Source organism: Rhinoderma darwinii, chromosome 1 (genome assembly GCF_050947455.1).
Source record: "Rhinoderma darwinii isolate aRhiDar2 chromosome 1, aRhiDar2.hap1, whole genome shotgun sequence".
Lineage (NCBI taxonomy): Eukaryota > Metazoa > Chordata > Amphibia > Anura > Rhinodermatidae > Rhinoderma > Rhinoderma darwinii.
The window spans coordinates 204008255-204033317 of NC_134687.1; the positions used below are offsets into that span (position 1 = coordinate 204008255).

Sequence of the window (25063 nt, forward strand, 5' to 3'; positions counted from 1 at the left end):
GTGAACGGCGTCAATTTAAAAACGCATACAACAATGGTGGAATTTCAGTTTTTTTTTTTTATAATCCCCCCCAAAAAAGTTAATAAAAAAATTATATGTACCCTAAAATGGGGCTATTAAAAAGTACAACTTATACCGCAGAAAACAAGTCCTCATACAGCTATGTCGACGGAAAAATAAAAAAAAAGTTATAGCTCTTTGAATGCGACTCTAGAAAAACAAATAAAATAGCTTGGTCATTAGGACCTAAAATGGGCTGGTCACTAAGGGGTTAATGAATGGCGCGTAAGTAAACAAACAATCCCAATGCATGTAAAAGTATCAGAAGGCAGTATTTGGGGTATGAATTTTTACTTGTTATAATAGTAGAAACACTTTACTCTTATTTTACCTTGCTTCTAATCTAAATATCAATAATAGATGAAAGCACTAACTGCAAAATGTGGATGTTTTAAAAGTTGTACAAAATCAAAGATTAGATATATTTCTACAAAACATGCTTTTGAAACCGCAAATGACATTTTACTGAAACTAACTAGGTAGGGTTCATCCTCCAATACATTTTTAATAGGCACAGCTGTAGCTTCAACCTCCTAGAATCTGGATACAAAGCTTCATTTGGGGTTTCCTCACAGACAGTTTACCACAGCCTCATTTCTAAGGCAATGTTCACATACTAAAATCTTGAGGTTTCCACTCTGGACACTGAGCCTCACAATAGGCTAGAGATCACTTCTCAGATGTCATTTCATTATCATCATAGGCAGTATTACAATAAAAAGGTAACACCTCTATAAAGAGAACACAAGATCCACCATTCATAATAGACTGACCCTTCCTGTTCTGCAGAGATCACTTTTCAGCACAAAAGATGTCAAACCAACCGGATTTATGTTTATGAAGTGGCGAGTAGAAGCCTAGATTGAGGGGCAGCAGTTGATAGTGATTTTTGGACTTTGCAAGGGCATTTGTTACTGCCCCTCATAGATACCTATAGGGTAAATTAAGGACTATAGGTTTAGATAGTATAGTTTATAATTGGATTGAAAATTGGCTCAAGGACCGTATCCAGAGAGTTGTGGTCAATGATTCCTACTCTGAATGGTCCCCGGTAATAAGTGGTGTACCCCTAGGTTTCCGTGCTGGGACCACTATTATTTAACTTATTTATTAACGATATAGAGGTTGGGATTAATAGCACTATTTCTATTTTTGCAGAGGACACCAAGCTACGTAGTAATGAATAGGGGCCTGTTTACAGCGTGGCCCCTCATGGTAACACGGCGCGCCCCCCCCTTTTTCCTTCAGTTCCTTTTTTGGTCTTTAATTAAAGGTCATTTGGTTTAACCCTCTTTTTCCCCTATTTTTATTTGGTACTTACCTGTATGAGGTCAGGTTCAGGTCAGTGGTGCCCCACCCACTTGGTCTTGGTACGCACAGGTTCTGGAAAATTCCTATGTGGTGGGAAAATCTGGTGTTTTCATTGGTTCCCTTTGGTAAAAAGGCGGGAATTTTGAATATATATTCCCAGGTTTTGGAGTGGTCTACTGCCCGTCCCAGTTGGATGAAGAAGAGGAAGATCATTGTCCCGCCCCCGCTCCCTTTTATTGTTGCGGTATCTTGTTAGTGGGGGTTTAGTCGCCCAGTTTATGGGTGGACAAGGTCATGAATTATTGGTATAATATTTATTGGTTTTTAATATTTATTAAAATATTTGGTATTTATTACAAGTTTAATATTTATTTATTCTATTTATTATGTAACCCCTTAATAAATACCACGGCCATTTTATTCCATCTGCATTGTCTCTTGGTCTTTATTTATTAATTATGTTTTTAGTATGTGTGTTTGGAAGGTTGGGTGGCGCTTGTGTTACCATGTTCAGCCTATGGAAGATGTTCATAAATTACAAGCCAACAGACACACGGAGGTTCAATGTAGATAAATGTAAAGTTATGCATCTGGGCACCAACAATCTGCATGCATCGTATGTTCTTGGGGCGGGGGGAGTTAAACTGGGAGAGTCACTTGTTGAGAAGGATCTGGGTCTACTTGTAGATCAAAGACTAAACAGCAGCATGCAATGTCAATCAGCTGCTTCTAAGGCCAGCAGGATATTGCTGTGTATTAAAAGAGGCATGGACTCGGCATGGACAGGGATGTAATATTGCCACTTTACAAAGAACTAGTGCGGCCTCATCTAGAATATGCAGTTTAGCTCTGCTTAAGTTCATAGAAAGGATGCCCTCCAGTTGGAAAAAATACACAGAAGAGCAACTAAACTAATAAGGGGCACGGTGAAACTAAGTTACGAGGATAGACTTAAAGATCGAAGAGACAACTAAGTGGGGACATTATATAAGTATATAAATGACCCGCAGGAGAAAAAAAAGCATGGTAAAAACCTGTTCCATGTAAAATCCCCTCAAAAGGGGCCACTCCCTTCGTCAAAATAAAAAAAAATAAAAAAAAGATTCAAGCTCCAGCAGGGGCAGACAAAGACAGCAGAGGGCCCCCGTGCAAGAATAGTATATTGGCCCCTTGCTGTCAAATAGTTCATCATAGATAATCCCCCTTATATCTTTCTAACAATCAGTAATTGTAAGCCACGAAAATTCATTAGCCTTACACGCAAACTAATAGACCGTAGGAAGCGACTTTTAAGGGGACCATGGTCCACCGTACCTGCTAGGACTTGTGCAGCTGCAAAGGTTGCACATAGAGTATGTCTGCCCTGGATCTCCAGAGACTACAAGCCTTCTTTACAATAAGAACTGTGAATCTGTGGAATAGCGGACCGCAGGAGCTGGTCACAGCAGGGACATTAGATGGCTTTAAAAAAGGCTTCGATAATCTCCTAGAACAAAAAAATATCAGCGCTTACGTCAATGTGTAGAATTCTCGGTTGAATGTTGATACAGTCTGATCGCCACTGGGGATCAGTAGAGAAATGTTTCCATTTTAGGGCAGATTAATTCATGCCTTATGGGTATTTTTTTTTTTTTTTACCTTCCTCTGGATCAATAGGGGTAAAACAAAGTTCTATAGTTTACCCATGTCCTTTCGCTTTCTCCCATCACTTGTTTGAACTTGATGGACATTTGTCTTTGTTCAACCATACTATGTAACTTTGGGAGTAAACAATGAAGATTTCTAATTCAGAGGCTGAAAAATTGTCCCAGTGATCTCAAGCAGGTGCACGGACCGTTGTGTGGGCACCGTGGCCGCCACTAGTGTGGCCGCATTGGCATGGGGCACTGTTAGCAAGGTTTGCTTTGGGCACCCAAATAGTTTGTTTCACATCTGATAACAGCCTTTAGTTTTTCAATATTCCAAGGACAAAAATAGGAAATTTGTTTTCCCTATGGCTGCTATACGAAATACCATAAACAGCTGTAAAATGCTTTTAAGCTATTAATAAGATTAGGCATGGAGTATTGCTTTGGACAATTATCTTGTGAACTTTTAGGAAATATTTTTAAAATCTTTGGTACACTATATTTATTGTATTGGACAGTTGAGTACAGGTGATATAACACTGCCTACATGTTTACCGTACTAGGTAAAGAATTTTTAACTGTTTACTTAAATTTTTTGTCCGAACGCTTTTAGTCATTTGTGTCCTAGCCAAAATTGTAACCATAGATTTTTTTTTTTATTTATGTGCTTTTCGGCAACCCTCCTGCCACTGAGCACTTAAAGGGTGCGTACCATTAGAGGCAATTATTAATAATTGTGTGTACATGAGTAATAACAGTATTTCTGACCACATTGTCATGTGTATGTTGGATCGACACCTTTTCTACCCCAAAAAATATCGGCCGTATATAAAAGAATGAGTTTGGGACTCGGGGGTAGTGAAAGAGTAATGCCAGCTTCCCTGGTAGTCTAGGTACTGAAGGGGTCAACACCAACATCCTTGCTGGTCTAGTGTATTGAAGAAGTCAATTCCAAGAGGACAAATGGAGAACATGGGCAACACATTGAGGGGGGTTCTTGTAAATAATTCACATGATTGGAAGAACCAAAAACAAGTTCCTCGGATAACAGTAACATTTAGTGGGACTAACCTTCTATGTTCATGGCATCTCTCAATATTTGAAGATTTTTCTTCTTTTCTCGAATCCTTTCTAAGGCACTTGAAATTGCAATTGAGGTTGGCACTTCTGGTCCATGTTTTGCTTGGTCCATTTTCTGTTTGCCAAAAACATCAGCAGCATCATTTGACTGCCTGAGATCCTTCATTTTTGGCATGGTTGTAGTTCGCCCATTCAAAGTTTCAGATATATTCTGTTTGTAAGGATTTGCAGCAGACAACCCTCTTTCTGTACCTTGGCTTGACATAGATGATACATCAAACGATGAGGCCCAATTTTTCTTCCGTTGACTGCGTTCACTGATTTTTCTTTCCAAATGATTAGACTGAAGATTGTCATAAGCAAAATGAGATTTTGTTACATCCTCATATGCGGAGCCAAGTTCTAATGACGCAAAACTGTCATCTCCATCCTGTTGTTCGTTAAATGCAAGAAAACCCATAGACTTGCTGAGGCCTCGGTTAAGAAAGTTCTGTGAAACTGTATTAGCACTGACATCACGTTCTATGGAACGTCCTGAAAATGTAAGGGTAATACATCTTGTTAAATCATTCGAATATTTCATACAATTGCAGCATGACAAAATTTGCATTTATAAAAAATAAAAGTGTTTTTTTTTTAGGCAGAATATACCAAAAATGAGCAAGCTTTGAGTTACAAGTACAGTCTTCACATTATGGGTCAGTGTACAGTTCTTGAAGCTAAATTTTTTTATGTTTGTAATCATAAAGATCTCCCCTTATAGTGACCAGTAAAAATTTCAATTCCTATGACAAAAAAATACTTGCATTGACCAATCAGAGGAACTGCCATTTGAACATGAACGTGAAACAATTGGGTTGTATTCCTCAAGTTCCTTTTGTATTTCTATCTTGAATACAGGATAGGTTTAGTTTAATAAAAGTTGCTCCATTTCTTTTAGTCTTTTAATTTTGTCCTCCGTGTGATGTATCCAAAGTAAATTTCCATAGCTCAGACCGGACACTGTGGACTATGTAATATTGTCATACCAAGAAACAAAGCAACAAACCACATCCTTTAACCGTTTGTGTGATTCCGAGTCCCAAATATTCTACAATTTCCACTGAAAAATTATACCGGCAACTCCTTTGGAATATCTGGATGTTTATTCCCCTGTTAATCTCACTGCTTGATAAATGGTAATATTTAACCTCTTCCCGACACCCGCCGTATATATACAGCGCACGCCGAGTGGGGGAATATGGAGCGGGCTCATGGGCTGAGACCACTCCATAGACCGAGTGTGTTACAGCCGACACTTCCGGGTAACGAGCGGGATCCCTTTTGTTTAACCCATTAAATGCCGCTTTCAATGGCGATCGTGGCATTTAAATTACTGAAAACAGGGGGACGACCCCCTGTAACGTCCCAACGGCCCACCCACGGCGAGATCGGGGGAGCCGTTGGTTGGCACAGCTGCCTGGGGGCCTGACGAAGTCCCCCAGGTCCGCCATCTTTGTACTCCGGCAGGGCTTCATAGGAGACAGTCAGAATCGCGATATACTGCAATACATTAGTATTGCAGTATATCGTGCAAGCGATCTAACGATCGCTGGTTAAAGTCCCCTAGGGGAACAAGTAAAAAAAAAAAAAAAAAAAAAAAAAAAAACACAGTCAAATAAAAGGTTTTTTTTAACAAATAAAAAAAATTTAAGAAATTAGAAGCTCAAAAACCCCCTCTTTCCCTTTTTCCCTCAAGCACAATGTAAAAAGAAAAAAGCTAACATAACCGGTTTTCGACGCGTCCGTAAAAGTCTGAACTATTACAATACATCATTTAGTCCGAAAGGTGAACACCGCAAAAAATTCAAAACATTAGAATTGCTGTTTTTTGGTCCTTTCTCCCACAAAAAATGAAATAAAAAGTGATCAAAAAGTCTCACGTACCCCAAAATGATACCAATATAAACTGCAGCTCGCCCCACAAAAAATAAGCCCTCACACCGCTAAATCGACAGAAAAATAAAAACGTTATGGCTCTCAGAATGTGGCGACAAAACTCAAATTTTATTTTTAACAAATCAGTTTTTTTCCTTGTAAAAGTAGTAAAACAAAGAAAACGTTATAAATTTGGTATCGCTGTAATCGTATTGACCCGCAGAATAAAGTTAACATGCCTTTTTTACCGTAAGGTGAACGCCGTAAAAACAAAACCACCCAAAAGGTTGAGGAATCGCTGTTTTTTTCCTATTCCATCCCACATATATTTTTTTTTCTCGTTTCCCACTACATTATATAGTACAAAAAATGGTGCTGTGAAAATCTACAACTCGTCCCGCAAAAAACAAGCCCCATAAGCCAATATTGATGGAAAAATAAAAGAGTTATGGCTTTTGGAAGGTGGGGAGGAAAAAACAAAATGGAAAATCTGAAAAATGGCTGCGGAGGGTAGGGGTTAAAAAAAAATTGTGTATATATATTTTCAAACCCTACTCAGGACCGTAGGAGTTTATCAAATTCATGTGTAATACAACTATGTATTCAAATGTATAGTGTCCTGGGAAGGTTTTTGTAATGTCCAGTGACTAACATCTCTAGTGCTTCATTTACAAAAAAAAACTAAAATAAAATAATCCAAGCAGGGCAAACTTAAAAGTTAAACATAAAGTTAGATCCCTGACATACAGAAAACATTTCTTTATTACAACAGCAACAGTTACCAGATTCTCAAAATTCCAATACATAAGACAAACATATAAAAGTAATAAATAACGTCTCGTTCGTATCAGCATATTTCAGGTTCTTTTGCCATTTTATACTTTGTTAATTTTTTAATGTAATAAAAAAATGCCTGTGAATATCGAGATGATATAGGAGTGTAAGAGGGGTGGAGATCATTCAAGAAGACATGCAGTCCAAATGAAAATTTGTGGGGAACTAAAAAATAATTCTGAATCTCACTTTCTCATTCTTAGATGAGGCAACATACATGAAAAACGTAAGTGTACTGTGCCAAAGGGAACATACGGTATATTGTGCACTACAAATGTTCCATTTATAATACTCACCACCAGTTATCCACTTAAACTATTCTAATCCTTTTTTAGAAATAAAGCTGTGAAGTAAGCCAATAGAAAAATAAAGCAACGGTCATATAAATGTAATTTCTATTGTGTTCTGTTTTCTAGGTCTCTGAATGCTTCCAGTAGTGTAAACTGCTGAGTGGCCCAGGGGAAAGAAATCATTAACCTTTCCCAGGTTAATGATTTTGCAGGGGTGCTCAAAATAAAAACAAGTACTTTTATTAGATCTACATTAAAAAGTAAGTTAAAAGAATTTCTAAAGCAAAAGGATGCACGGGTGATTGGATTACAGGAGACGCATATGACTAGAGACTCGGTGTCCTTGATACATAGGTCCTGGATAGGACATAGCTTTCATTCTGATCACACTACTTATTCCAGGGGGGTGAGTCTTCTAATACATAGGGCAGTAATAATTATCTATCATTCTTCCTTCCTGGATGGTGAGGGGCGGTATTTGGGTGTACATTGCACTGTATATCATTGGGAATGTGTGTTGGTAGCGCTATATGTTCCGCCTCCCTTTTCCAGTGTATGTATTAGAAAAGTTGTGGAAGAACTGTCTAGATTCTCGGAGGTGCCATTACTATTGACGGGGGATTTTAACGCAGTGATGCATGTTGGAGTGGACAAATTTCACAGTGGGGATGGCACTACGAGGGAAGGGATTACAGACTTATTGCGGAGATAGGTTGGCGGGATAAACATCCAGGATTGTGTCAGTATTCATGTGCTTCCTCAACGTATCAGTCTCTCTCCAGGATAGATCTGGTATTTTGCTCGCCTACAGCGGTACCCTTTATTGCTCAGATAGAGTACTTACAGAGAGCTTTATCGGACCATTCTCCTATGTTACTAAAGGTGGAGACGGAGGGAAGGACAGGGCGGGGACAGGGGTGCTGGAAGTTCAATGCATTTTGGTTGAAGCTGATAGGTAAAAAGGTTCTAGAGTGTCCATACTGTGGGATGCAATGAAGGCCTGGTTGAGAGGCACATTACTGCAGTAAAAACCAAGTCTAGACAGTTAGGGGAAACTTTATTGGACAGGGTGGCGGAAACAGAACGGCAGCATATTGCTGATAATACAGGAGATACTTTGCGGAATTGCGTGGAGGCACAGAGGTTGCTAAAGCAGCACCAGTTGGAGAGGGCAGATAACAAGAGGATGTTTCTGAGCCGCCAATATTATGAGGAAGGGGAAACAACAGGACAGTTGTTAGCCAAAATGGCACAAGCCCAGAGGGAGAATAATTATATACATACAATAAAGGGGGAGAGGGTTAGGCCAGAGACTGATACAGGAAAGATACTACAAGTATTTCAGAAATTTTATTCGGATTTATATGCCTCTAAAGCAGAGCACACGCCCCAACAGGTGGAGGAGTATCTAGGGGAGGTTTGTCTTCCTAACTTGGGAGGGGAGGAGAGAACGAAGTTGGAAGAGCCTATTTCTCTGGAGGAACTCCAGGAGGCTATAGGGATATTAGCGAATGAAAAGGCTCCAGGGCCAGATGGTCTTCCGGTAGAGGTTTTCAAGGAATATGGGGAGGAGCTTACCCCTTAGTTACTGGCTACTCTGCTGGAAAGTTTTGATGGGGACGGCTTCCGGATTCAATGTATGAAGCCACCATAGTGGTTCTGCCAAAAGAGGGAAAAGATATTCAACTGCCTGAATCCTATAGACCAGTGTCCCTGTTGACGGCAGATATTAAAATTATGGCAAAGGTCTTGGCACTGCGGCTCTCTAGAGTAGTGGCTGGGGTAGTACATGGAGACCAGGCCGGCTTTATGCCGTCGAAATCAATGGCGGTAAACCTGAGACGATTGTTCTTGAATCTACAGGTGCTTCCGGATAATCCCATGGGAAAAACAATTCTTTCGTTGGATGCTGCTAAGGCTTTTGACTGTGTGGAGTGGGGATATTTGTGGTCAGTCCTGGATAAAATGGGATTCGGTCTTAACTTTATAAAATGGATTAAGCGGTTATATGTGGCCCCAACTGCAAGAATACAGATGAATGGTGCGTTCTCTGATCGGTTTCCGTTGGCTAGGGGAACGCGTCAGGGCTGTCCCTTGTCACCGTTATTATTCGCTCTAGCAGTGGAACCATTGGCATGCACGGTCCGCCAACATAGAGACATACAGGGGTTGAAATATGAGGTGGTGGAGGAGCGAATTGCATTATATGCTGTGATGATATGTTGTTGTTTATGGCAAATACCGAGCATACCCTGCCGTTAGTTATGGCTCTGATTAAACGCTTTGGAAAGTATTCCGGATTACTAATAAACTGGTCGAAATCGGCTCTTATGTTAATGGATCCGGGGGTCATCCAGACTGGGGAGGATGAGGTTGAGATACCGGTTGTTACAGAGTTTAAATACCTAGGGGTTCGGGTGACGGTGAGAGTGACGGATTATATGTCCCTTAATGTTATGCCAATGTTACCAAAAATAAAGGCCAAAAGTGGAGGCTTGGAACAAGATCCCACTTTCTGCTTTGTGTAGAACAAATTTGATCAAGATGATCCTCATGCCTCAAGTGTTATATATTATCCATAACTCCGCTATGTGGATCCCCAAATACTGGTTTAGAAGGCTGCATAACCTTTTTAGAGACCTAGTGTGGAAGCGGGGAGTGCCTAGAATCAAACTGGAGAAGCTGCAATTACCTAAGGATGAGGGGGGCCTGGCTCTGCCCAATGCGTGGGTGTATTACTTGGCTGCTCAGTGTCAGCATTTTTGGGGGTGGGAGCAGGTGGAAACATGGGGGTCCTGTGCACATATTTTATCATATCTGGGGGGAGGGGACAATCCGCTAGCGGGACTAGAAGCACACATTTATAAGAGGCTAGCGAGTAATAGACCCACCCTGCTTCTCATACATAAGGTGTGGTGGCAATGTAAGCAATTGTTGGGGATAGGGGAATGCAATAAATATACTCCGCTTTGGAAGAATCTGTATATGTGGGAATTCTACCTATTGGAAGGGATGCAGGGTTGGGAACAGAGGGGCATTATAAGACTAAGTCCGTTGTATGAGGGGGATACCCTTAAATCATTTCAGCAACTAAGGGATGGGTTTCAGTTGGATTCCCATTATGTTTTTAGGACGATTTGTTGTGATGGTGATACATATTGGGGTCTTTGATGTACTGATTTCAATGCATTTAAGATTGTATGATGACCTGTAACACTGTTGTTGTTTGTAGAATAGGTAGCAGGATACAGACTGGTAGCAGGATACAGACTGGTAGCAGGATACAGACTGGTAGCAGGATACAGACTGGTAGCAGGATACAGACTGGTAGCAGGATACAGACTGGTAGCAGGATACAGACTGGTAGCAGGATACAGACTGGTAGCAGGATACAGGCTGGTAGCAGGATACAGACTGGTAGCAGGATACAGACTGGTAGCAGGATACAGACTGGTAGCAGGATACAGACTGGTAGCAGGATACAGACTGGTAGCAGGATACAGACTGGTAGCAGGATACAGACTGGTAGCAGGATACAGACTGGTAGCAGGATACAGACTGGTAGCAGGATACAGACTGGTAGCAGGATACAGACTGGTAGCGGATAGCAGGATGCGGACTAAAACCTTCGTAGGAACAAACTAAGTTGCACCAAAGTTGCTCAGGCACAAGGTGACCAGTGAAGCTTCCATAAATAAGTACAGAGAATCAGGGATTGGTTGGGAAAGACTGTGAATATGCGCGCGGGGCCTTTAAGAGACGACCTAGGAGACTTCGTGCATAACGGGGAGGAGAAGAGCGGCAGTGACAGCAAGCAGAGGCACCAAGATGCCAGCACGAAAGGTGAGCAATCTGGCGGCGGGGGCCGCCAGCAGGAACGGCACCACACCAACGAAAGAAAAACAAATAAAAACATGAAAAAAGAAAAGAAAATATATTACATACGAAAATGCGATATAAAATACATACACTTAAAAGGTGATAAAAACCTTTTATGGCATTTGTTTTTCATAATGTATGCGTTTGTGCATAAAAATAGGTTTCTAATATAGTTTTTTTTTCATTTTAGCACTGCGGCTTCTATGTATTTACAATACATAGAAGCTGCATAATGCCGCTGTAAGCCAAATCCGTCAGTCAGCATGACTGACAGTGGCTTCTGTGTGCTTCTTAAGAAGAAAAAGAAAATCCCTGGTGAAATTTAATAGGTATTAGGGTTAGATTGTGTCAGAGACACAGAGGAGCTGACTAACACATTTGGCTTACAGCCGAATAATGCTGCCTCTATGTATAGTCGATACATAAAAGCTGTAGCACTAAAACAAAATAAAAATATTTTAATAAATGTATATTAGAAAAATATTTACAATTAACACCTGGAGAGATTATTTTATAGTTTCAAATATGCAATCTCTATTGTGTTGTTATAATCACTGATTGGAGTCCCTTTTTTGTCATTGTGGGACTCATTTTTACTTACTTTTTAATGTACATACCACATCTCCGTTTTGTGTGCTAACATGTAAGTAAGAGCTAGTTCACACAGTTTTTTGGCGCTGTTTTTATTACTTATTTTAGTCGCATTACTTTTGCTATTTAACAATTGTTCTTCTCTTTTTTTTGGTCTGTGGTGTTATTTTTAGTGTACCCCGCATGCAGATTGGTATATACACTAGTCAGGTGCACTGACCTGGAATTTAGGCATGTATAGCCCTTGCTATCTTCTGTTTAGCTACATAGAGAAAAAAAAAGAGGGAGATAGATAGCAACAGGGGCAACTGTGGTATCTGAGAAAACTAGGACAGATGTTAGGCCTCGTTCACATCTGTGTTGGGCTTCCGTCAAGGGAACCCATGAACGGAAAACCAAAGGAAAACCATAGCTTTCGTTTGCATTACCATTGATTTCATGATGGAAAGGTCTGACGGAACCCATGAACGGAAGTCCGACTCAGATGTGAACTCAGCCTTAGATGCAACAAGTAGGGAAACATCGGCAATTATCGGCAATGATCGTTCATATGAATGCTCGTTTGCCCCAATCATTGGTCCATGTAAAAGGGCCCATACACAAAAGGACCCTGAACATATTTATAGCAATCAAAGTTAGGCTTCGTCCACATCTGAGTCAGGGTCCCGTTCTGACGTTCAGTGGGAGCTTCCCATCAAAACGGGACCCTGACTGAAACAAATGGAAACCCTAGATTTCCGTTTGCATCACCATTGATTTCAATGGTGACGGATCCGGTGGCCATGGTTTCCGTTCGTCTCAGTTGTGCAAGGGTTCCGTCGTTTTGACGGAATGAATAGCGTATTCGACTACGGTATTGATTCCATCAAAACAACGGATCCCTTACACAACGGTGACAAGCGTAAACCATTTGCACCGGATCTGTCACCAATGAAATCAATGGTGATGCAAACGGAAACCTTTGTTTCAGTCAGGGTCCCGTTCTGACGAGAAGCTCCAACAGAACGTCAGAATGGGACCCTGACAGATGTGGACGAAGCCTAACTAAATGCAATACCTGCAACATCTGCCATATAACAAAATAAATCAAGATCAATTTATAAGGGGTGGTCCAATCAGGGAAATCCCTATCCACATACACTATTATGGAATATGGACATCTAAAATAATAAAAGGAACCCTTTTAATTGAAAACAATTTTTGGGCATTTGTAATGCTTTTCTGAACCATGGTAGCTAGATAGTAACAAAGAAAGATATTAATACATTGCATATACATAAGTCATATTTACCTAAGGGAGTTCATATTTCATTAGACAAAAGAACATGACAGCTCATTGTGAAACATGCAATGATAAAACGGATAGACATGAGCAATAGACGAAGAATGGAGTTCAATGACCAGCGTAATCTAAATAAACATACAATGCTACAAATAACTAAAGAAATACTCATTAGCCCTCACAAAGTCTGGAATACATGTTCATAATGGTATATTCTACTGACAGCCTGTTCAAACATACACACACAGTCCTGATAGCCAGATCACTCTAAATAAAGGTTATTGTGCCTATATCTCTGTAAGGCAATCTGTTCACTTTCAGTCAGTGTTGGGTAATGAAGTCTTTGCAGCGACTTGATGTTATCTCCAGGACAGCTGAATCATTTCCTGACGCATAGATCTTTATTCTGGTTTAAACAATGAATCTTTTCCCCCTCAACACCTTGGATATCTATAGCAGACATCCCTCCTTAAAATACAGTGCTTTAAAGTGCCCGATCTCCTACACAATCTGATCGGCGCTGGAATGTAGATTACAACAGTATTTTTTTATGTTGAAAAACGATCATTTTTGAGCAAGTTATGAGCAATTTTAGATTTATGCTAATTAGTTTCTTAATGCCCAACATGGCGTTTTTTAACTTTTGACCAAGTCCATTTGTACTCCGCACAGCGTGATCTCGCAAGATCACGCTGTGCTGTGACATACACCCACATTAACTTTACTGAAGTGTCTTGAGAGTGAATAGACATCACCTCCAGCCAGGATGCAATGTCTATTCACACTCCCGACACTTCGGTAAAGTTTTTGTGGGACTTACTCACACAGCACAGCATGATCTCAAGAGATCACACTACTGCTGTCATTCACAGTGTGATCTCGCGAGATCACGCTGTGCTGTGATTAAGTCCAACACAAACTTTACCGAAGTTTTGGGAGTGTGAATAGACATAGCGTCCTGGCTGGAGGCAATGTCTATTTACGCTCAAGGCACTTCAGTAAAGTTAATGTGGGTGTATGTGACAGCACAGCGTGATCTCGCGAGATCACGCTGTGCGACGTACAAATGGACGTGAATGGAGAGAAGTGTATGACGCTGGGTCAGCGTCATACACTTCTCTTTACAATACCCACTTGGTCAAAAGTTAAAAACGCCCAGCTGGACATGAAGAAACTAATTAGCATACATGTAAAATTGTTCATAACTTGCTCAAAAATGATTGTTTTTCAAAATAAAAACCACTGCTGTTGTCTACATTACAGCGCCGATCAGATTATGTTGGAGATAGGGCACTTATGTGGGGACAGAGCCTCTTTAAACAAGCACACCATTTAGTACGGTAAGGACTAAAATCAGGTTCTGGCTGAATTGTTTCACACTATTAGATGTTTATGAGATTAATGCTGATAGAATACCTCTTACTGGAAATGGCTTACTAGATCTTCTACACATGTGAGCTTGGATGTGTTTAAAAAATATTTTTTATAGGTATAGTATTATTATTTGCATTACAACAGCTTGAATCCTGTACACAGACAGATGTGTCCACCCTTACTTTGTTTGAATTTGGTTAAGGACTCTCCAATTTCTCATTAAACAAATTTAATACATTATCGTGACATGCTAGCAAAACACTTGACAGGCTGCAGTCCACATCACAACCAGTGGGTGGCCAAACAGACACAGCATAGCAATCTCGTGATAGAGTATCACAGAATCATGTTTTTTGTTGTTCAAAGCTAGTCATCTCACACCACACATCTCACCAATATATATTGAGTTATGAGGAAAAGTAAGGAAGAACACATCTGAATTGATTTATTGAACCCATTTTTAATTGAAGCCAGCCTCAGAAACACTTCATGATCAGTTTTTAATGCAGGGGGCAACAGCCACTGGCCCTTTATTTCTCCTGCAGTAGCAGCTAAAGAAAAAATGTAGTAGAACATGCCAGCCATTCAAATGAACGGGTCATGTCCACCAGAGTGAGAGACACTCTTCACTTTTGCTCACAGAGATAGGGGTCCTGAGCGGAGGATCCTTTCTTTGATGTCCATATATCGAGATAAGACAAACCCTTTAAGGTTTTTACAGAAACAAATATAGAAAATGCTAGTGCGGAACTAAGCTAAAGGCCAGCTTTAGCAGTATTTAAAAAAAACCAAAAAAAACATTAAAGAAAACATAGAAAATGCATGGTTGTACAAACAGGAATAATAAATAAATAAAAAATAACCTTAAAGAGGCTCTGTCACCAGATTCTCAAATCCCTATCTCCTATTGCATGTGATCGGCGCTGCAATGTAGATAACAGTAACGTTTTTGTTTTGTTTTTTAAAACGTTCATTTTTGGCCAAGTTATGAGCTATTTTATATATATATATATATATATATATATATATATATATGCAAATGAGCTTTGAAATGGACAACTGGGCGTTTTTTTTTCGTTATGTCCAACTGGGCGTGTATTGTGTTTTTAACTGGGCGTGTTTACGTGTATGACGCTGACCAATCACTGACCAGTCGGCGTCATACACTCATCTCCATTCATTTACACAGCAGCGATGTGCAGCCACATAAACAGAGATTAACGTTAATCAAGTGTCCTGATAATGAATACACATGATCATCCAGCCTGGACATCATGTGTATTCAGAATCCTGACACTTCTGACTCTTTTCTTTGAGATTTCCAGCAAGTGAAACGAAATCTCGTTTACCTCCGTAATCTCGCGAGATTACGAGTGGCTTGCTGGAAATCTCACAGAAATTTACGTTACTGTTATCTACATTGCAGCGCCAATCACATGCAATAGGAGATAGGGATTTGAGAATCTGGTGACAGAGCCTCTTTAATTTAAAAATTAACACCAAAGTGGCGAGAATATGCGAAAGTTGGCAAAGTAGGAACGTGTGTACCCAGCATTAAAGGAGTTTTTCCCACTAAACACATTTTTCACCTATCCAACAGGATAGATGATAAATATTTAAACCTTGGGGCCCCCCACTGGGACCTCCACCGGTCACTAGAACGGGGGTCCTGATTCCCGTTTCTCTTCACTGCACAATCGCAGTGAGAAGGATTATAAATCGAGCGGCTGATGCGCACGTACAAAGCTTGGATGTTTCTGTCCGACCCGTAGACATTGAATGGAGCGGCAGCGCAGATGCGACCGCCGCTCTATTCAAAATCCTTCTTTGTAATCGGTGGGGGTCCCTGTGGTGGGGCCCCTTAGCGATCATACAGGTGATAAATGTGTTAGGTCAGTGAATGCGTAAAATGGAAATTTGAGTTATCATACCTAAACACAACTAAAATAAATAACCCTAACACAGGAACTGCACAAACCTGAGGGAAGACCTTTCCCTCGTAGTCTGTCACGGATTGCCTGGCTGCGATCAGGTTCATTTATTTTATTGCCCATCTGATCCATCTGTAAAAGGAAAAACAAATGGTTATCGACTACAGAAGCAAACAATTTATTAACAATTGCTAACACTAGCTGTATACTCTTCATACTGTTCAATAATCACAATTCACGGAGAAGCGGCTTTTGATCAGACAGAAACTGTAACTCAAGCTGCCTATACACTTCAGATAGCTGTCGGCTGACGGCTATTCCTCCCGACTCCCCCATATACATGCACGCCCAGCTCGTCCGAGTGTTTTCAATGAAGAGAGGAGAATGAGCCACTACCGGACGCATCTGGCTGTGGCTTATCTCTTATGGGAACAAAGGATCCTTCTTTCCCAACATCTGCCATCGGTGGAAAGATGGGTGGACCCTATACACATAAGATAGTTGGTCGATCTCGCCGGGTTTGGCAGAGTTTTGTTTAATGTGTATAGGCTCCTAATATTTTTTATTTTATTTACCTCTTATCAATGTAAATAGTTGATTTACTTTGAGCCAATGAGTATATCTATTTTATTCGAATACATTTGATCAAGAGATTGTAATCTAAGGAGTAAAAAGGGGCACATCATCTATTAAAAACAAGGGACACCTTTTCCACAAAAGCCTGGAGGAGGCACTAACATGTCCCCCTTCTCATTTTTATCAATCCCAATTTTAAACATAACTCACCCAAGTTAGGCTGCCAAGCACTAGCTTTACCAGCTGCTTGATGTAATAAAAGGAAGGTGCACAGTTGCTGTTGCGAATGTAGGCACTGCAGCCGTCTAAAACAGTACGAGTAGTCAGTCTTGTGATACAATTGTCATCGCACATGTCCAGCAAAATACCGTTCAAGCGCTCCCCCAGTTTGATAGGCTGCATTAAACAAAACATACAGAAATATTATGGTCACACAAAATATTATATTGCTGCAATGAATTTAAAAGGAAAGTAAACAACAACAAAAACATATGGATGTGTGGCAATTTAAAAAAATATTGAAGCATATTTTAGTCAAGAATGACTACTCAACCACCTACCAACTTAAGGTGGCCATATACATCAGAACAAAGTAGCCTGGTTACAGCAAGAGATAAGCCAATGCCAGAAAACTTTTTTATCTCTCCCCATTGAAATAAACATGTACACTCGTCCAAGCCAGGCATGCATGTTTATAGGAAAGTTGAGAGAACTAGGGTCCTGGCAGATTTACACTGGCAGATTTTCTGCCTGTAACATGCACCGATCGACAATATGGCAAGTCCATTGGCACTCTTTTAGCTCCAATTACATGGAGAAATCATCACTATATACACCCCAACGATCGTTAGTGCACATACAGTTTAATTATTGTCCGCAGCACATTCCCTTCTACACGGGGAGATGTGCTGCTGACTACCGATGATTTTAATGCCTGCAGAAAATATCCGATTGGCAGACAAACGAGGATTAGCTCCTTTGTCAGCTCATCACTGGGAATGTTACACGGGCCAAAGATCGGGAACGAGCGATCAAATGTGTGCTCATTCCTAATCACTAGCCTGTGTTACAGTGCTTTTAGCTTATGGCGAGTGTTCAGATGATTTCAATCATCCCAGTCATCTTTACAAACGTATCATTACACGGTTATGTCTAAACAGAAGCCTAAATTATTGATAGCGGCCAAACGTAAAAATAGTCACTTAGTCTTGTCCCTATTAGGGCCTGTTCACATCAGCGTTGCCCTTCCGTTGAGGGGTTCCGTCAGAGGTTTCTGTCGGGTCAACCCCTCAACGGAAAGGCAAACGGAAACCTTAGCTTCCATTTGCATCACCATTGATCTCAATGGTGATGGAAAATTTGCTAATAGTTTCTGCTTGTCACCGTTGTGAACGGGTTCCGTTGTTTTGACGGAATCAATAGCGCAGTCGCCTGCGTACATAGCACAGAGAACGTGTCTCCACTGCAGCCATATCACGAATGGTCAGTATGTGACACAGCCACAGCGGGGACACCCATTGTGTGCAATGGACTGGGAGGTGCACCTGAAGTCAGTGGGTGCCATAGAGAGAAAGGCCGGGTATTTCTTCTTTTAAACATGTAATTGGAAAGCCCTCTTATTCTTCACAATTAAAAAAATAAGCCCAGAAAACCTATTTATGAATCTAGTAGAATCAGAACATACAGAAAATCTACAAACCAGCAACATAATTGTATGCTGTGTATATAGTTCATGTTTCCCTGCAGATAGAAAGACACCGCAGATAAAGAATATATTAAAGGGGTTATCCGGAGAGCTAAAATTGGTGGCCTATCTTTAGGATCGGCCATCAATATCGGATTGGTTGGGGTCTAACTCTTGGCATCACCACCGATCAGCTGTTTCAAAGGGGAATGGTGCTCATTCAAGCATTGCTTCCTCTTCAACGCTCACGCTGCTCCATACTGTAAAATGGCGATACACTTGTAGCGGCGGTTCACAGTATTACAGCTTCAAAACAACTGATCGACGGGGTACGGTGTTGGATCCCCACCAATCAGATATTGATGGGTTATCCGGAGGACAGGCCATCAATATTATCTTTCCAGATAACTCATTTAATAGTATTCTCAAAGCAGAGATATTTGTATGGGAATATTTACCTGACTCTGAGGTACATTATAGTCTGCTCCCCAGTATAAGGTCATTCCCAGGGAATAAATGTGAATCTGTAGAGGTAAACAGAAGCATCGTTACAAACACAAGCAGTTACAATGTGGCTGCCATTTACAGTACGTTCCTCTAATACACACACAAGTTATGTAACCAGCTCACAAATAATAGAAAAAGATTGACATTTCTTCAACGTTATAACTGTGCTCTGAAATAAAGTAAGAGTGTTCAGTTACGCTACATTACACTTTCTAAGGCCCCATGCGCACGACTAAAAAAAAGACTCCGTAATTGCGGACCGCAATACAGTCCGCAATTACGGACCCGCCCGGTTCTATTGGCAGCGGACACCTTTCCATATAGCTACGGATAGGTGTCCGTGCCGTAGAACCATGGAGCATGTCCTAATTTTAGTTTTTTACGGGCCGTGCTCCCATACTTTGTATGGGAGCACGGCACGAAAATGCAGCACTCGGCCCGTGGCAGTCAGTGGCCGGCTGTGCCCGCAATCGTGGGCTGTGATTACGGGCACGGCCATGTGCATGAGGCCTTAGGCCCTGTTCACACTGAGTTTTTTGACACGGTTTTTGACACGGAAACCGCTCCAAAAAGACGGCCGAAAATGCCTCCCATTGATTTCAATGGGAGGCGGAGGCGTTTTTTACCGCGGGCGGAAAAACCGTCTCGCAGTAAAAAGAAGCGTCATGCCGTATCTTCGGGCGTTTACGCCTCTGACCTCCCATTGACATCGATGGGAGGCAGAGAAAGCGTATTTCACAGCGTTTTTTGCCCGCAGCACTCAATGAGTGTGAGCGAAAAACGCAGCGAAAATCGCGGCAATCAGCATGCAGGCAGGTCGAAATCTGCCTCAAAATTCAGTTTGGGATTTTGAGGCAGATTTTGACCTGCCTGCACAGTGATTGCCGCGATTTTCTCAGAATTTTCCTCCTCGTGTGAACTGTGCCTTAGTAAAAAGAAGTATAAAACAAACAAACAAAACATACAGTGGTCAACCTATCGCATAAGTTCCTTAATACATATATATTAAATTGATCGGCCCATCTACATACACAAGTATTAAAATACATTAATTGAATACATTGATTTGAATAAATAAATTGAAAAATCTAGTATTTTTAAATGGATATAACAATCAGAATCCCAGTCACACAAATCGTAGAATAACACAGCAGATTAACATTCCTTGCAGATGAGAGGATTCCCAACCCTCAGCATGATGATGCAATTGTGGATTTGACCTTACCCATTATTTTAGGTTTAGGATATAATGTACACAATACTTTCTGCTTATAATAATAATATGTAATCAACATCATCAACATTCTATGCGAAAAACAGCAAAATTTAGCACAAATTTGCAGAAATGATCAATTTTGTAACTGCTTGTAAGGCAGATAGTAATACCACACAAAATAGTTGCTAATTAACATTTCCCATATGTCTACTTTAGATTGGCATCAATTTTTTATATCCTTTTATTTTTCTAGGATGTTACAAGGTTTAGAACTTTAGCAGAAATTTCTCATAGTTTCAAGAAAATTCCAAAAGGCTCTTTTTAAAAAGGGACCAGTTCAGTTGAAGTGGTTTTGAAGGACCTATACAATACAAACCCCCAATAAGTCACCCCAAAGTATTCAAAAACAGCATTTAGAAAGTTTCTTAACCCTTTAGGCGTTTTACAAGAATTAAAGCAAAGTGGAGGTGAAATTTACAAAATTATGTTTTTTGCAGAAATTCATATTTAATAAAAAAAAAAAATCTGTAACACAGAAGGTTTTACCAGAGAAACACAACTGAATATTTATTGTCCAGATTCTGCAGTTTTTAGAAATATCCCACATGTGGCCCTATTTTGTTAATGGACTGAAGCACAGGCCTCAGAAGCAAAGAAGTACCTAGAGGATTTTGGGGCCTTCTTTTTATTAGTATATATTTTAGGTACCATGTCAGGTTTGAAGAGGTCTTGTGATGCCAAAACAAAGGAAACACCCCAAAAAGACTCCATTTTGGAAACTAGACCCCACAAGGAATTCATCTAGGGGTGTAGTGAGCATTTTGACCCCACAGGTATTTCATAAATGTTATTAGAATTTGGACGTGAAAATGAAAAAAATTCTTTTTTTCCAATAAGATGTAGTTTTAGCTAAAGAAAACAAACAATGTCCACAAGGAATAGAGAAGAAAAAGCCCCCTATCATTTGTAAAGCAACTTCTCTGGGGTACGGAAATACCCCATATGTGGTCATAAACTGTGTTTGGGCACACGGCAGGGCTCAGAAGAGAAGGAGCGCCATTTAGCTTTTGGGGAACAGATCTTGCTGGATTGATTTATTGGCACCATGTCGCTTTTGCAAAGCCCCTAAGGTACGAGTATATTGGAAACTACCCAAAAGTTACTCAGTTTACAAAACTACACCGCTTGAAGAATTCATCTAGGGGTGTAGTGAGCATTTGACCCCACAGGTGTTTCATAGATATTATTAGAATTGGGCAGTGAAAATCTTCAAGATGTAGCTTTAGCTCCAAACTTTTCATTTTCTCAACAAATAAAGGAAAAAAGAACATTCGTAAAGCAATTTCTCCCGAGTATGGCAATACCCCATATGTGGTCATAAACTGCTGCTTTGGCACACGGCAGGGCTCAGAATGGAAGGAGCGCAATTTGGCTTTTGGAGCGCAGATTGTGCTGGATTGGTTTCTGGGCGCTGTCACATTTACAAAGCCACTGTGGAACCAGAACCGTGGAAAACCCCAAATGTGACCTCATTTTGGAAACTACACCCCTCAAGGTATTCACCTATGGGTGTAGTGGGTATGTTAACCCCAAAGGCGTTTTGCAGAAATTATTGTGCACTCAATGTTGCAGAGTGAAAATGGGAATTTTTCCATAGATATGCCAATATGTGGTGCCCAGCTCGTGCCACCATAACAAGACAACTCTCTAATTATTATGCAGTGTTTCCCGGTTTTAGAAACACCCTACATGTGGCCCTAATCTTTTGTAAGTCGATGTAAGTAGCTACATCGACTTACCTGCAAACGCTGATGCTGCTGCAGAATCAACTGTAGCCTCTGGTGCCGATGTGTCCTCGCTCGTCTGACACGATGCAGGACCTGTGAGTGACGTCACAGCGTGATCTCTCGAGAACACGGCTGTGTCTGCACTGCCAGAAGCTGGGCGTTCTGAAGAGAAGTGGATGATACTTCTCGTCAGAACGCCCAGCTAGTAAAAGTAGTAAAAACGCCCCGATGTACACACATAATACACATAATACACGCCCAGTTGTACTTTTACTTTTCAACACGCCCAGTTGTACTTTTGCCAGCCTCATTTGCATAAATACAAAAATGGTCATAACTTGGCCAAAAATGCTCGTTTTTTAAAAATAAAAACGTTACTGTAATCTACATTGCAGCGCCGATCTGCTGCAATAGCAGATAGGGGTTGCAAAATCTGGTGACAGAGCCTCTTTAATGTTAAAATTAGTAATGAATACTAATGTGTGAATGGCGTTCCATGCAGCGCAAATATCTCAAAAGTAAGTATTTTTGCGCAAATTGCAGCTTTTGAGGCATTTGCGCCTATTCTACACCTGAAAACTAACGAATGATAAATTCCCCCGATTGTGTCCATCAATATATATCAGAGAGCATAATTAGGCTAGGGCTATATAGAGAATTTGGTCACGCAATTGAAGTTTCCATATAAAAGCTTTAAGTCGGACTGAAACTTTGGGTTGGAACGGTCACATGATTAAAGAGGCTCTGTCACCAGACTATAAGTGCCCTATCTCCTACATAATCTGATCGGCGCTGTAATGTAGAGAACAACAGTGGTTTTTATTTTGAAAAACAATAATTTTTGACCAAGTTAAACGAATTAACATAAATCTAAAATTGTTCATAATAGACAACTGGGCGTGTTTTAACTTTTTTACCAACTGGGAGTTGTAAAGAGAAGTGTATGACGCTGGCCAATCAGCATCATACACTTCTCATTGTTACGCACACACGTCCTTCTCAATGAATTAGAATATCATCAAAAAGTTACAATTATTTCAGTAATTAAATTCAAAAAGTGAAACTCATATTATATAGATTCATTACACACGGTGTGATCTATTTCCAGCATTTTTTTTATTTTAATGTTGAAGATTATGCCTAACAGTTAATGAAAACAGAAAATTTAGTGCATCAGCAAATTTGAATATTGGGTAAAAGCTCAAGATTGTGGACTCATGGTGTCTCACTCTAATCAGCGAATCAACACAAAACACCTACAAAGGTTTCCCAAGCCTTTAACCCGTTCGTAACCGCCAATACGCCTTTTCACGGCGGCCACTAATGGGCTTTATTCTGATGCAGTAGCCTTTTTACGGCCCTGCATCAGAACAAACAGAGCAGGGAGCCGTTAAATCTCCCTACTCTCAGCTACCAGAGGTAGCTGAGAGCTGGGGGCGTCCCTGCTCGAATGAGTGAGATTGAAATAAGTATCGATCTCACCCATTTAACCCCTCAGATCCGGCGCTGAACGCTGAATAGCGTGCGCGGCATCAGAGATGTTTTGGAGAGAAGTAGGGAGCTCCTTCTCATCCCACTGACACCCGGCGATAAGATCGCCGAGTGCCTGTGTCTCTGATGGCAGCTTGGGGCCTAATAAAGGTCCCCAGGTCTGCCTCTAGTGAATGCCTGCTAGGTCGTGCCAGAGGCAGGGCCTAGCATATGCCTGTTTTAAACGGACAGGCAGTAATACACTGCAATACAAAAGAATTGCAGTGTATTATAAAAGCGATCTGATGAGCGCATATTAAAGTTCCCTAGTGGGACTAGTAAAAAAAAAAAGTTGAATAAAGTTAATAAATAAAAAAAAATAAAAAAATTAAAAACCCACTATTTCCCCTTACAAAATGCTTTACTATTAAAAAAAACTAAATAAAGTACAAAAGTTACACATATTTGGTATGCACGGTGAACGCCGTAAAAAATTAAATAAAAAAACAAACAATGGAAAAATTGCTGTTTTCTGTGAATCCTGCCTTAAAAAAAATGTGATAAAAAGTGATCAAAAAGTAGCATCTACTCAAAAATGGTACCAATAAAAACTTCAAGTCGTCCCGCAAAAACAAAGCTCTAATATAGCTGCATCAGCAGAATAAAAAAAAAAAAGTTATGGCTCTTCAAATATGGAGACACAAAAACAAATAATTTTAAAAGAAGAGTGTTTTTACTGTGTAAGTAGTAAAACATACAAAATCTATACAGAATTTGGTATCGTTGCAAAAAAAAGTTAAAAGTTAAATCAATAAATTATATGTACCCCAAAATGGTGCTATACAACTTGTCCCACAAAAAACAAGACCTTATAGAGCTATGTCGACGCAAAAATAAAAAAGTTATAGCTCTTGGAATGTGACGATGGAAAAATTTAAAAAATTGCTTGGTCATTAAGGTTTAAAATAGGCTGGTCATTAAAGAGGCTCTGTCACCAGATTATAAGTGCCCTATCTCCTACATAATCTGATCGGCGCTCTAAAGTAGATAACAGTGGTTTTTATTTTAAATACGATCATTTTTGAGCAAGTTGTGAGCAATTTTAGATTTATGCTAATTAGTTTCTTAATGACCAACTGGGCGTTTTTTTAACTTTTTACCAACTGGGCGTTGTACAGGGGAGTGTATGATGCTGACCAATCAGTGACCAATCAGCGTCATACAGTTCTCATTGTTCCAGCCCAGCTTTTTTCACTGCACAATCACGCTGGAACAATGGGCTGGAACAATGAGAAGAGTCTGACGCGGATTGGTCAGCGTCATACACTTTTCTTTACAATGCCCAGTTGGTAAAAAGTTAAAACACTCCCAGTTGTCTATTAAGAAGCTAATTAGCATAAACCTAAAATTGCTCAGAACTTGCTCAAAAATGACAGTTTTTTTAAAATAAAAACCACTGCTGTGATCTACATTACAGTGCCGATCAGATTATGTAGGAGTTAGGGCATTTATAATCTGGTGACAGAGCCTCTTTAAAGGGTTAAATGGTCCAACAGTCTGGTTCAGTAGGCTACACAATCATGGGGAAGACTGCTGACATGACAGTTGTCCAGAAGACAGTCATTGACATCCTCCACAAGGAGGGT

General features: G+C 40.3%; 1 protein-coding gene and 1 long non-coding RNA gene across 6 annotated transcripts in view; one reads left to right on the forward strand and one right to left on the reverse strand.

The window, feature by feature from the left end:
• The window catches only part of PTPN13 (protein tyrosine phosphatase non-receptor type 13), a 246646-nt gene that overhangs the window by 109248 nt on the left and 112335 nt on the right, over positions 1–25063 (reverse strand). For all 5 annotated transcript variants that reach the window (XM_075860899.1, XM_075860908.1, XM_075860892.1 and 2 more), the window contains 4 exons: positions 18896–18961; positions 16964–17149; positions 16225–16309; positions 4071–4613 (listed from right to left, as the gene is read on the reverse strand). In XM_075860899.1, coding sequence (XP_075717014.1) covers positions 4071–4613; positions 16225–16309; positions 16964–17149; positions 18896–18961 — 880 coding nt within the window. The remainder of the gene's footprint in view (positions 1–4070; positions 4614–16224; positions 16310–16963; positions 17150–18895; positions 18962–25063) is intronic.
• Positions 1–25063, forward strand: part of LOC142759083 (uncharacterized) — a 56478-nt gene that overhangs the window by 19332 nt on the left and 12083 nt on the right. The window lies entirely within an intron of this gene.